Source organism: Jaculus jaculus, chromosome 8, assembly GCF_020740685.1.
Source record: "Jaculus jaculus isolate mJacJac1 chromosome 8, mJacJac1.mat.Y.cur, whole genome shotgun sequence".
Classification (NCBI taxonomy): Eukaryota; Metazoa; Chordata; class Mammalia; order Rodentia; family Dipodidae; genus Jaculus; species Jaculus jaculus.
The window spans coordinates 83,113,554-83,126,131 of record NC_059109.1 but is presented as its reverse complement, the minus strand read 5'-3'; the positions used below and the strand labels follow the sequence as shown (position 1 = coordinate 83,126,131).

Sequence of the window (12,578 nt, the reverse complement as noted above, 5' to 3'; positions counted from 1 at the left end):
GGATGCATCCTTCATGGTCTGGGCTTGCGTCTGTCTTGGGAGATACGTCCTTTCTGGGTTCCCTTTGGTGCTTGCTCTGGTGGACTGTGGAAGCAAGGGGTGGGAGTGTGGCCCTGATTGGGGTGAGGGACAGAAGGAGACACCCACACCTAAATGTGTGAACTTGGGAGGGTCCAGGGGTAGATATGAGGAACCCTAGCCTTCACTGCTTTGGGATTAGAGAAAAGTTTGGGTCACATGCCTGAGGCAATAGGAAGGGCAGTCTTATTGGGCCAAAGTAGTTAATACCCACTTGAGGACTGAGCCCACCAAAGCTGATTAAAGATAGTCCTTGCAGGAGTGCAGCGTGGAAGAAAGGATCAGCTATGGGCCAGGTTGAAGTTGGAGGGACATTCAGGACACCCCCGATTTACCTTCAGTGCCTTGAGGAAACGAGGACTTTGACAGAAGATGAAGTTGCTAGGAACAAACTATCCCAAAAGGCTGCACAATTGAATTGGTAGCTCCCTGTGCTTTACCCTCTAGAGCCTTATCCCCCTCAAGTCCAAAGGTGAGGACAAGACACATCCTTTGCTGACCCTTTTTTCTTTCAGGGCCCAGACCCTTCCTCCAATTCCCTTTCTCACTGAGGTCCTCAGGCCAGTTCCAGCCAGAGAAGGCCTGAGCAAGGCAGGCATCTCTGAGCCTCAAACTGGTTTTCTCTACCCTATCTGGGGCTATCAGCTATCATTTCTTCCCAACCTATCCCCCCCACCCCCCCCCGCCAGCCATCAACTTCGTCTCCCCACCCTGGAATGTTACAAGGTAAAGGATTATCCTCTGTCCCTTGTTTGCTTTTGGTGTGGTTCCTTCCAGAAAGTATGACTTTAAAACAAAAAGATATTTCTAGAGAGCCTCTCCATGCTCTGAAGATTCTGAAATAGTGTCAAGAAAAGGAGTTAGGATTGTTCTTGGCACCACCTCTTTCCCTAATTGAAGTGCTGGAAGAGGAGACCAGAAAGCCCAGCCTACCCAACACCCCAGGCCTGTTCTGGAGTAAGGAGGGAGTGGTGGCCTTCCCACTAGGTGCCTCTTGCCAGCCCATGTACCTCAAGTGCCAAGGCAAATCATTTCTATTTGCCTCCTGCTAACGAGAATATCTCTTGCTAGGAGGATCACTTTGAGGCCAGCCTGGGACTACAGAATGAGTTCCAGATCAGCCTGTGCTAGAATGAGACAACTTTGAAAAACAAAAATACCTTTTGCTGGAACTGAGATGAACTCATTGAAAACAGCTGATGGGAATAAGGCCCTTTCTGTGTGACAGACACTAAACACTTTAGATGTTCACAAAGTTCCTATGCTGTGGGGAGAGCTATTATGAACAGGGAGGTTCAGTATTGTGCCCAAAGCTACACTATTAGCCTATGTTGGAAGTGAGCTTTCTTTACAGGCTGGCTAGAAATATCCTATTAGGTACTTGCTGTGCTTTCACTAAAGAGAAACCCATATTCCCAATCCTAAAGGCAGTGCTACTTTGAAATAGGCTTTGTTATTGAAATCCTTTGTGTGTGTGTGGCTTTTTTGTTTTTGTTTAGAGAGACTATTAGATTAAGAGAAGGTATGAAGAGCTTCTGCCCAAGGCAGAGAGAGTAAAGTTCTGAAATCCACTTCTAATCCATGGTAAATATCTTTGGAGGGAGGGCATGAGTGCTGAAGTGACTACAGAAGCTCATTCATGCCTATAACTCCCGTTTCCTCTAGTTCCCATACATGCACAGCTTCCACTAAATTTTTTCTTTTCTTTTTTTTTTTTTTTTTTAATTTCTTTCCCAGTATCCTGTTGGGACATTTTATGTAGGAGGAAATAAGTTGAGATACTGACCTTGAACGCTTGTCTTTGGAAGTCTGAGTTACATATTAAATGCCCCATTAGGACATACTGCTAAGATGGGGAAATGACAGTGACCCTAGGACTACAGGGCTTTAGGGAGGAAGCCAACAACAACAAAAAAATTGTCATGTAGATTATCATACCAGAGGCTGGATGGGCAACAGATTAACAGTGGACCCCCAGATAAAGCTGACAATTAAGTAGCTTAGGGGGCTGCTGGTGCCGGGAGTTCTAGAGGCCTGGTTAGCTTTGGCAAAGCCCAAAGTGAGGTGAGGTGGCTGGTCAGCAAGTGGTGTGGGCACAGAAGTGATGCCTTCTGGGAGAGAAGGAATCAAAGCTGGGGCCCAAGGGAGAGTAACACGGAAAACACTACAACTCCCAGAAGTCTCTGCTTCCAGGCGAGTTGGTGATAGTTGCCATGGTTTCGGGAAACAATATGGCTATTGCCAGTTGGGACGTAAGTCTGTGGGGTTAGAAAAGTAAACGAAGATCTGAACGCCCGCAGCGCCGAGAGAAAAGGCGCTTGAGGGATCCTGAGGCTGGAGTTGGATTCTGTCTGGCTGAAACGACTCTGGCCCTGCCCAAGGAGCCAATGGCGAGCAGCGTGGATGAGGAGGCGCTGCACCAGCTATACTTATGGATAGACAACATCCCTTTGTCCCGACCCAAAAGAAACCTCTGCCGGGACTTCAGTGATGGAGGTGTGCTCTCCTGTGTGTTTAAACATGTTCTGTACTGTACATATGTGTAAGGAGTTTGTGTGTATACTATCATTTTTCGTGTGTGTAAAGTTTGTGTAGGGGGGTGCGATCTGTCTCCTGGGTCTTCAGTTATGGAAGTGTATGCGTATGTTTTGCTATTTGTGTGTGTGTGTGTGTGTGAACAATTTATGTCCATGTGCATATCTACTTGTTCAATCATGTGTGTGTGTATGTGTGTGTTTCCCTCCAGGGACTTTTAAGATTTTGTGTGTGTGTGTGTGTACGCACGAGTGTGTGTGTTTGTGAATCTTCCTGCTTTCTCACATAGCTGTTACATATGTCTGTCTTGTAAAACTGTTCGTGTATGTCAAAATGTTCTGTCCTGGTTGTACTTGGGTGAGTCTTGCGTGCACATATGTTTCTTTGTGATTGTGTATCTGTGTTTCAGGAAAGTCTCCTGGGATTTCAAAACAGAAGTATATATTTCTGTAGGCAGAATTTATAATTGAGTAGAGTATGTATAAGACTTGTATATTTGTTTGCTCTGTGTGTGGACCTCTGTGGGTTGGGACTGTGGTTGTCCTGAATGCCTACACATTCTCATATGTGTATACATGTAAAGAGAGTACTGATTGACTTCTTTGAGAAAGAAAAAGGTGGGGAGGATAAAATAGGTATGACAGGGCCTTCTGCCACAACAAATGAATTCCAAATGCATGTGCCACTTTGTACATCTGGCTTTATGTGAGTACTGGAGAATCAAACCTGGTTCGTCAGGCTTTGCAAGCACAAGTGCATTTAGCTGCTAAGCCATCTCTCCAGCCCTGTGGGACTTTCTTTTTCTTTTTCTTTTTTTTCAAGATTGGGTTTTATTCACAGGTCTCAGACTGGCCTGGACCTCATTATGTAGCTGAGGAGGACGTTAAACTTCTGATCCTTCTACCTCTACTTCTTGAGTTCTAGAATTACAGGTGCACACTGCTTCACATTGCTGTGATGAACCTCCAGCCCAGAAACAGTTATGACAGGAAGGGAATTTATTTGAAGCTTACAGATCCAGGAGAAGTTCCATAATGGTGGAAGAAGCTGGCCCCTTTCACAGGTCCATGCAGAGAAATATACCACCACCAGCATCATAAGCAAGCACACTCCAGGAACCCCAGCAGAACTCAAGCATTCTGCATATCCTAGGCTGGAATTCAGAGCTACTCCTAGTAACAAAACCTTAGGGCTGGGGTTGGAGAGATGGCTTAGTGGTTAAGGCACATGCCTGCCTAAGGACCCAGGTTCGATCTCCAGGTCCCACATAAGCCAGATGCACGTGGTGGCACATGTATCTGGAGTTCATTTGCAGTGGCTAGAGACCCCTCCCTCTGTCTCTCTCCCTCTCTCTGTGTCTAATTAATAAACAAAAATAAAATCTTTAGCCAGGCGTGGTAGTGCATGCCTTTAATCCCAGCACTCAGGAGGTAGGGGTAGGAGGCTCGCTGTGAGTTCGAGGCCACCCTGAGACTACATAGTGAATTCCAGGTTAGCCTGGGCTAGAGTGAAACCCTACCTCGAAAAAAATTAAATTAAATTAAAAGCAACCTTAGGGCTGAATGCCCAGTGATACCTTCTCCAGCCAGGCAGCTGGGAATCCAAGAAAATTCCTGAATCTTCTGGGGGCATCCATTCAAACTACCACAACCACCATTCCCTGTGGTGCTGGAGAGCAAGCACAGGACTTCATACATGTTACAGAATGTGCTATACCCTCAAGTCCTGCAGAAGGATCCTATCCTGTTTGTTTGTTTGCATCTTTCTTTCTTTCTTTCTTTCTTTCTTTCTTTCTTTCTTTCTTTCTTTCTTTCTTTCTTTCTTCTATCCTGTGTCTTTGTGTGAGTCTGTGATTCTCCTGGGATGTGTGTGAATCTCCTAGGACGTGTGTGTGTGCATGTGAATTCCTACATGGGGCCACAGGCTCCGGAAGGGTTCTCTCAGAGACTCGGTTTTCCTATTCCCCAAGTAGGTTCCACCATTCTGCTGTTTCTCCACCCTGCCCTTCTCTTCTCCCATCCCTTTTCCCATTCCCCTGCCTTCCCCTTCTACTTCATCAGTCCTGGTTGCAGAGGTCATCAAGTTTTACTTCCCCAAGATGGTGGAGATGCACAATTATGTCCCTGCCAACTCGCTCCAGCAGAAGCTCAGCAACTGGGGTCACCTGAACAGGTAGTGGAATAGCCAAGAGTAGCCAGATTCCCAGGAACCTCCATCTCTCTCACCTTCCTAAAGTCTTGACTAGAGAGATATGGATAAGTGATAGAACACGTGCCTAGCATGTGCAAGGCCCTGGGTTAATACTCACCAATGTAAAACAATAACAAAACCTCCTAGTCTTAATGCCCATGCCAGGACTGTGCAGGTGGGAGGGTGGGGTGGGCTGAATCCCTCTAGTGACAAAACCATGGAACTCTTATTGGAATGAGAACAAGGAAACCGGGGAACTCAAACGGTGGAGTTCGGATGCCTTCCCTTCCACTCATCCCAGGATTATGTCCCCTCCCTTCTTGGACATTGCACTCTCTTCATTCTGCAAAGGTTCCAGTCCAATCTGCCCATGTCTATCCTATAGGAGGGTACTGAACAAATTAAACTTCTCCGTACCAGACGATGTAATGCGTAAGATTGCCCAGTGTGCTCCTGGCGTGGTGGAACTGGTGCTCATCCCGCTGAGGCAGCGCCTGGAGGAGCGGCAGAGGCGCAGGAAGCAGGGTGGCGGCTCCTTACAGGTGCCACTGGGCTGGCTCAAGCCTGTTGCTCTGTGGAAGGAAGGGTTGCCTGGAGCGATCTTATCTGTGCGGGGATGGGGGATGGGGGGAGGGAGAAGGGGGTCGCTGAGGAAGGGAACCTGGGCTCCTTGGGGATGGCCAGGCTCACAGTAGACCAACGGGGTTCTTTCAGGATCTGGCAACTCAGGATGGCAGTGGCTACATGGATATGGGTAAGATGGTCTTTCCCCATCCTCCCTTCCAGAAAAGGCTACCCCTTTTCTACTGCTTTTAGGGTGACAGGGAAACAGAACAGTAGACTCCAGCGAGGTCACTCCTCCATTTGCCTTGTCTTAGGCTTGTCCCAGAAGAACCGAGGGGAAGGTGCCCCAGACCCCCAGGGAGGAGGACAGCTCAGGTAAAGAAGCCTATAGTTTTGACCTCACCAGGTTTGGTAATTTCCTCGCACAAACTAGGGGTATAAGCTGTGCCTGGTAGATGTGAAGGACAAGAAGCAGGAAAAGGCTTGGGAGAAAGGGGAAGAAAGAAGGCCTGGCTGGGCACTGGTAGGGAAAGGCTGGAGTCTGAGGTCCAAGCCTCTGCTGTGCTGCTACACACCGCAGGGGCGGGCGGCCACTGGTGACCCGACCTCCCGTGTATAACGAGGCACTGCAGGGCGGTCCAAGCTTCGTTCTCCAGATCGCTGAAAAGGAGCAGGAGTTGTTGGCCTCTCAAGAGACGGTGCAGGTGAGGGTTCGCTGGGGCGGAGGCCGGCCGTAGGGGCGGGGCAGCTTGGGGACAGCAAAGGGGCTGGGCAGTGGGCTGCAGAGCTTGGCATCTGCGTGCTGTGGCCCAGGTCTTGCAGATGAAGGTGAGGCGTCTGGAACACCTGCTCCAACTCAAGAACGTGCGTATCGAAGACCTCTCCAGGCGACTGCAGCAGGCTGAGCGCAAGCAGCGGTGAGAGGCGGCCTTTGCTATGGGGGCTCCCGGTACCCGCCAGAGCCCAGACGCTGCGGCCCACCCACCCACCAGCACGATTGGACGGGCAGAGTGGAGCCAGCTGCTCGCACGTACCTCCTCCTGCTGGAGCGCCTCTCTGCCAGGGCATGGGGGTGAGCTGGGGGCGCTAGGACAGACGTCCTCAAAACCGAGGCCCAAGACTGAGCGGTCCTCCTTACACTCCATCTGGGCCAGGAGGATGGACCGCTTTTCAGAGCTCAGAAGCCATGTATAGAAACTCGGTGTGACCCCCAAAACTGTGTCCACCTTGGAGTTCCCGGCGATGGGCCTGGGGAAGCGGTCCTCTGGCTTGTCCCCCACCTCCAGAACCTGGTCGCTGCCCTGCTCAGAGGACAGCAGTCCCTTCATCCATGCTCTGCATGGCCTGGACCACGAGGGAAGGTATCCCTGGAAACCAAGGGCTTCCCTTGCTCCTCCTAGGTGTCCACCTGGGACCCATCTATGGGCTGGAGACCTCAGCAGCTGAAGAGGAGGGGGTAAAGTGTGGGGCTAGCAAGGAATAAGGGAGACACCTGCTGTGCTATTGCCCTTTCCTCACTGGAGTACTGTTGGGAGTGCCCGGGAATCCGGAACAGAGCTGTCCCCATTAAAGGTGGTGTTGAGTTTTCTTTTCCTGTGAATGCTTTCCCTTCCTGCCTGGATCATTCTCTGAAGGCAAGTTCTTGTCCCCTTGTCCTTCATCCCTCTACCTTCTTTAACTAGAGAGCCTCTGGACCCAAAATGATTCTCATCTTTTGAGTGGCAAGTCCTGTGTACCCACTGATTAGTAGATTGATGAAATCCCCAGGGGGCAAGCTTGGTGAATGATGACAAGCCTAACTTCTAGCCCTAACTTAGTGTGACCCCTTCATTCACTTTCAGAGTGTCTTCCAGCCTTGCCTAATCCCAAACTCGGGTTTCATATTCTCTGAACTGTGACTGCATGAGTGCCCTCACTCCTATTCATGGACTAACCCTTAACTTAGCCTCCTATAAGATTACCAGTGATGTCAATTCTATGTACTGAAACCAAGTATCACCTGCAACCCTGACTGCCCATGATATAACCTCATTCTGACCATTTGCTGACCGCCAATGATGATGAACATTTGTAAATCCTGAGCTCCAGTAATTCGATTCCTAGGCATTTACTCAGTGTATACTGCTGAGCCATCTTCCCAACATATTTTTTGTTTGTTTATTTTGAGGTAGGTCTCACTCTACCCCAGGCTGAACTGGATCTCATTCTATAGTCCCAGCTTGGCCTCAAACTCACAGTGATTCTCTTATCTTTGCCTCCGCAGTACTGGGATTGAGTGCATGCACCACCACACCCAGCCTCTGTTCAATGTTTTGATAGACTAAACATACACATGAATACTTTAAAACACACATAAATTTAAGCTGGGTGTGGTGGCGCACACCTTTAATCCTAGCACTGGGGATGCTGAGGTAGGAGGATTATAGTGAGTTCAAGGCCAGACTGAGACTACATAGTAATTCCAGGTCAGCCAGGGTTATAGGGAGACCCTAACTCAAAAAAAAGAAAAAAGTTCACTTGGTCTTGAAAATGAACAGAGAGAGTTTTTATTGTGACAGGGCCTCTTTATGTAACCCAGGCTGCTCTTAAACTTGGAATATCCCTGACTTGGTTTCCTGAGTGGTGGGATTATAGGCATGCCTGGATCAGAGTGTCTTTATGCAACAGGCACATTTATTCTCCTTACTTTTCTTTTATTCTTTGTATATAAAGTGCAGCATATTATATATTCTGTTCTGTATCTCTTTTTTAATATTTTATTTGTTCATTTATTTGAGAGCAAGAGAGAAGAGGCAGATAGAGAGAAAGAGAGAATGGGCTTGCCAGGGCCTCCAGCCACTGCAAAAGAACTCCAGACACATGCATCCCCTTTTGCATCTGGCTTATGTGGGTCCTGGGGAATTGAACCAGGGTCCTTTGGCTTTGCAGACAAACTCCTTAACTGCTAAGCCACTTCCCCAGCCCTGCTCTGTATCTCTTCTAAATCTATGGTGATTTTTTTAAAACTTTTGTTTGTGTATGTATAATCCATATATGTATGTGTGTTCATGTGTGTGAGTGCAGGCATGGGTGCCACAGTGCGCATGTGCAAGTTAAAAACAATTTTAGGTGTTAGTCCTTATCTTTCACCTTACTTGAGACACAGGGTCTCTTTTCACTGCTGCATATGTCAGTCTAGTTGGTCTGCGAGCTTTGGGGGATTGTGTCTCATTTCTCATCTCACTAATGGCATATTAGAATTATAGAAGCTTGTGCTACCTTGTCTGGCTTTATGTGAGATCTGAGTATTTGAACTTGGGTTGTCATGCTTGTGTAAATGCTCTTTCCCACAGAGCCAGCCCTGTGGTGATTAATTTTATGAACAAACTAGACTTGGCCACAAGGTATCCAGACAGTTAGTTAAACATCATTCTAATTTTTCTGTGAGGATGTTCTGACATGGAATTAGCATTTACAACAGCAGATGAGTAAGGCGTATTGTCCACCCTCACATGACTGGGTCTCATCCAATCAATTGAAGGCCTGAGTAGAATCAAAAGGCTGACCTTCCCCAGTATAGGGGCCTGATGGCCTTGGCTCTGGCACCTCAGCTTTTTCCTGTCTTCAGATTCAAACAGAAACGCTGACTCTACTTGAACCGGAGCTTGATGGCCTTTGGACTAGAACTATCCTATTAGCTCTTCAAGCCTTTGAATTTGTATTGGCCTTTCCGTGTTTCCAGTTTGACAAGTCACTCTACAGATCATGGGATTTGCCAGCTACTATAATTGTGAGCCAACTCCTTATAACAAATCAGTCTCTCAATTGCTTTTTTTTTTTTTTTTTGGTTCTGTTTTTGTGCTGGTTTCAGCAGCACATATACTAAAATTGGTTCTGCTGCTCTGGAGAACCATGACTAATATAAGATTTTTCCATACTGACACATTGAAAACTTCCTCGTTTTTATTTTAGCCACATGAAATTCTATGGTCTGTACCAGATTTATTTAAGCCACCTACTAGATATTCGCTTTCTTATTATTTTTATTTTCGAGGTAGGGTCTCACTCCAGTCCTGGAATTCACTATGTAGTCTCAGAGTAGCCTTGAACTCATGGTGATCTTCCTACCTCTGCCTCCCCAAATGCTGGGATTAAAGACATGCGCTACCATGCCTGGCTTGTTTTTTTTTTTTTTTTTAAGATTTTTATTTATTTATTAAAAGCATAAGGAATGGAGAGGCAGTGAGAATGGGCGCACCAGGGCCTATAGCCACTGCAAATGAACTACTGATGCATGTGCCACCATGTGCATCTGGCTTACATGGGACCTGGAGAATAGAACCTGGGTCCTTAGGCTTCGCAGGTATGCGCCTTAACCACTAAGCCATTCCTCCAGCACCCCCCCCCTTTTTAGAGGTAGGGTCTCATTCTAGCACAAGCTGACCAGAAACTCACACTATAGTCCCAGGCTGGCCTTGAACTCATGATGATCCTCCTACCTCTGCCTCTCAAGTATGGGATAAAAAGGTGTGTGCACCACCACACCTGGCCACTTCCTTTTTTTTTTTTTTTTTTTGGGTGTTTCAAGGTAGGGTCTCACTCCCGCCCAAGTTGACCTGGAATTAACTATGTAGTCTCAGGGTGGCCTCGAACTCACGGTGATCCTCCTACCTCTGCCTCCTGAGTGCTAGGATTAAAGGTGTGTGCCATCGCACCCAGCTGAGCCCTCCTTTTTTTAAAAGAAGATTTTTATTTATTTATTTATTTATTTATTAGAGACTGAGAATGGGCCTGCCAGGACCTCTAGCCACTGCAAACGAACTCCAGACACGTGTACCCCCATGTGCATCTGGCTTACGTGGGACCTGGAGAATCACACCTGGGTCCTTAAGCTTTGTAGGCATGAGCCTTAACTGTTAAGCAATCTTTCCAGCCCCTGGCTCATTTTTTACATAGTAGCAATGTAACAATGTATAGCCTCATTAATAATTTAGTATCAAGCTGTGCATGGTGGTGCACACCTTTAATCCCAGCACTCAGGAGGTAGGGATAGGAGGATCACTGTGTGTTCTAGGCCACCCTGAGACTACATAGTGTATTCCAGGTCAGTGTGGACTAGAGTGGGACCCTATTTTGATAAACTAAAATAATAATAATAATAATTTAGTATAGCTGCACATCTTCAATCCCAGTACTTGAGAAACTGAGATTTGACCTGGGGACTATAAAATAAGTTCCATGTCAGTATGGGCCAGAGTGAGAGCTTGTCTCAAAAAAAAAAAACAAAAAACAATGTTGGGTCTGGAGAGATGGCTTAGCCTTTAAGGCATTTGCCTGGGAAGCCAAATGATCGCAGTTTGAATCTCCAGAACCCACAGAAGGGGTTTTTTTGCAGTGGCTGGAGGCCCTGGGAAGCCCATTCTCTCTTTCTCAATCTCTCTCTCTCTCTCCCTCCCTCCCCCTCCCCCTTCTCTCCCTCTTTTTTTCTCTCAAATAAATAAAAAAATATATATTTTTAAAAAATTTTTCTTCACCTGGGCATGGTGGCATATACCTTTAATTCCAACACTCTGGAGGCTGAGGTAGGAGGATCACTGTGAGTTCAAGGACAGCCTGGGCTACAGAGTGAATTCCAGGTCATCCTGGGCTAAAGTGAGACCTTGTCTTGAAAACTCTAAAAGAATTTTAAAAAATTATACACAAGGGCATGGATCATAGCAGAAGCTAAATACTAGTGGCCTTTTGCTTTGGTTTGTTTGGTTTGCACAACATGTCTTCACAAATTAACTGCTCATTTTTTGAATTTAATTTTTTATTTTATAGAACAGATTATACTCTTTTATCTCCTCATCCCAGCTCCTGTTACTCTGGAGGCCCTCCTTAGTGGGGTTATGGTATTCACTGTGGAGTCATGGAGGCCTCAGTCTGTCCCTGTGGTGGAGGAGGACTGTACCTCAGGATATTCCTACACACTCTGTGGCTCTTCCACTATTTCTATCTCCTCTTCTGCAATGTTCCATGGGCCATGACAAGCCTGCTGACTGTCTGATTTAGTGTTGTGCTCTCTGTAGCCTCTGGATTTCTGCTTTGATAGGTTTGGAGTGATTACTGTATCTATCCTCATCACTCTGGAACTGGTTGTCAGGCTAGCAGTAAGAGCAGTATTCATGTCACCACTTGCTCTGCAATTCTCCTGGGCCCTGTTAGATGTGGTAGAGGTGGCATGTCTTGTGGTTGGCAGTCAGCTATCTTCTTGTCTTATCAATGGATCTTGGTTCTCCTCCATTTTCTCTGCCATCTCTATATGTAATGAGCTGTCTTTTTCTTAAAGGTTTTAGTATTGTTTGTGTTATATGACATGGGGTGTCTCTTTTCTGGCCCTATTTGGTGTTCTGCGCACCTTCTGTACTTGGATCATTCTCTCTTTTGTCAGACTGGGAATTTTTTCTTCAATAATTTTGTTGAAGATATTCTCTATGCCAATGCCCTTAATTTCTTTCCCTTCTTGTATGCCTATGATCTGAGTATTTGGTCCTTTTAAAATGCTTATTTACTTAATTTTCAAGGAAAGAGAGAGGGGGGAGAGGGAGAGAAAGAAAGAGGGAGAATGGGCATGCTAGGGTATGTAGCCACTGCAAACTCCAGATGCATTCACCACTTGGGACATCTGCCTTTATTTGAGTAATGGAGAATTGAACCTGGGTCATTAGTCTCTGCAGGCAAGTGCCTTAATCACTGAGCTATCTCTCCAATCCTATTTGGTCATTTTAGGGTGTCCCAAAATTCTCTCATGTTTTGGTTGCACATTTGTTTGAATTTGACAATGTTCTTGGAGTCCTGAAACTGATTCTTCTGTTTTGTCCTTGAGGTTTGAAATTCTGTCCTCCATGTGGTCTATTCTGTTGGTGAGGGTTTTTTTTGGACTGCTAATTTTTATACTGATGAGGATGTGAAGCAACTGAAACCCTTCTATTCAGTTAATGGGAGTTCAAATAGCTAAGCACACCTCAGATCACAGTTTGGCAGTTTCTTTTAGACGGTGGATAATGTTATTCTACAAACTAGGCTGCAATGAGAGAAGGTAAAGGAAATTCTTACAGAGATTAAATGCAGATACTTTTGGGAAGTAGTAAAACAGTCGGTGGTTTTTCTGATTGTTTTGGTGGTATTCAAGGATTTATGCATGCTTGGCAAGCATTTTACCACTTAGCTGTATCCATAGCTCAATTTTA

General features: G+C 46.4%; 1 protein-coding gene across 1 annotated transcript; it reads left to right on the top strand.

Moving 5' to 3' along the window:
* Positions 1-1,811: 1,811 nt before the first annotated feature.
* Positions 1,812-6,955, top strand: Spef1 (sperm flagellar 1). Its single transcript, XM_004661483.2, has 7 exons — positions 1,812-2,574; positions 4,674-4,785; positions 5,189-5,345; positions 5,518-5,557; positions 5,682-5,742; positions 5,948-6,071; positions 6,181-6,955. The coding sequence occupies exons 1-7, from the start codon at positions 2,466-2,468 to the stop codon at positions 6,286-6,288; spliced, it is 711 nt and encodes a 236-aa protein (XP_004661540.1). The 5' UTR covers positions 1,812-2,465; the 3' UTR covers positions 6,289-6,955.
* Positions 6,956-12,578: the final 5,623 nt, after the last annotated feature.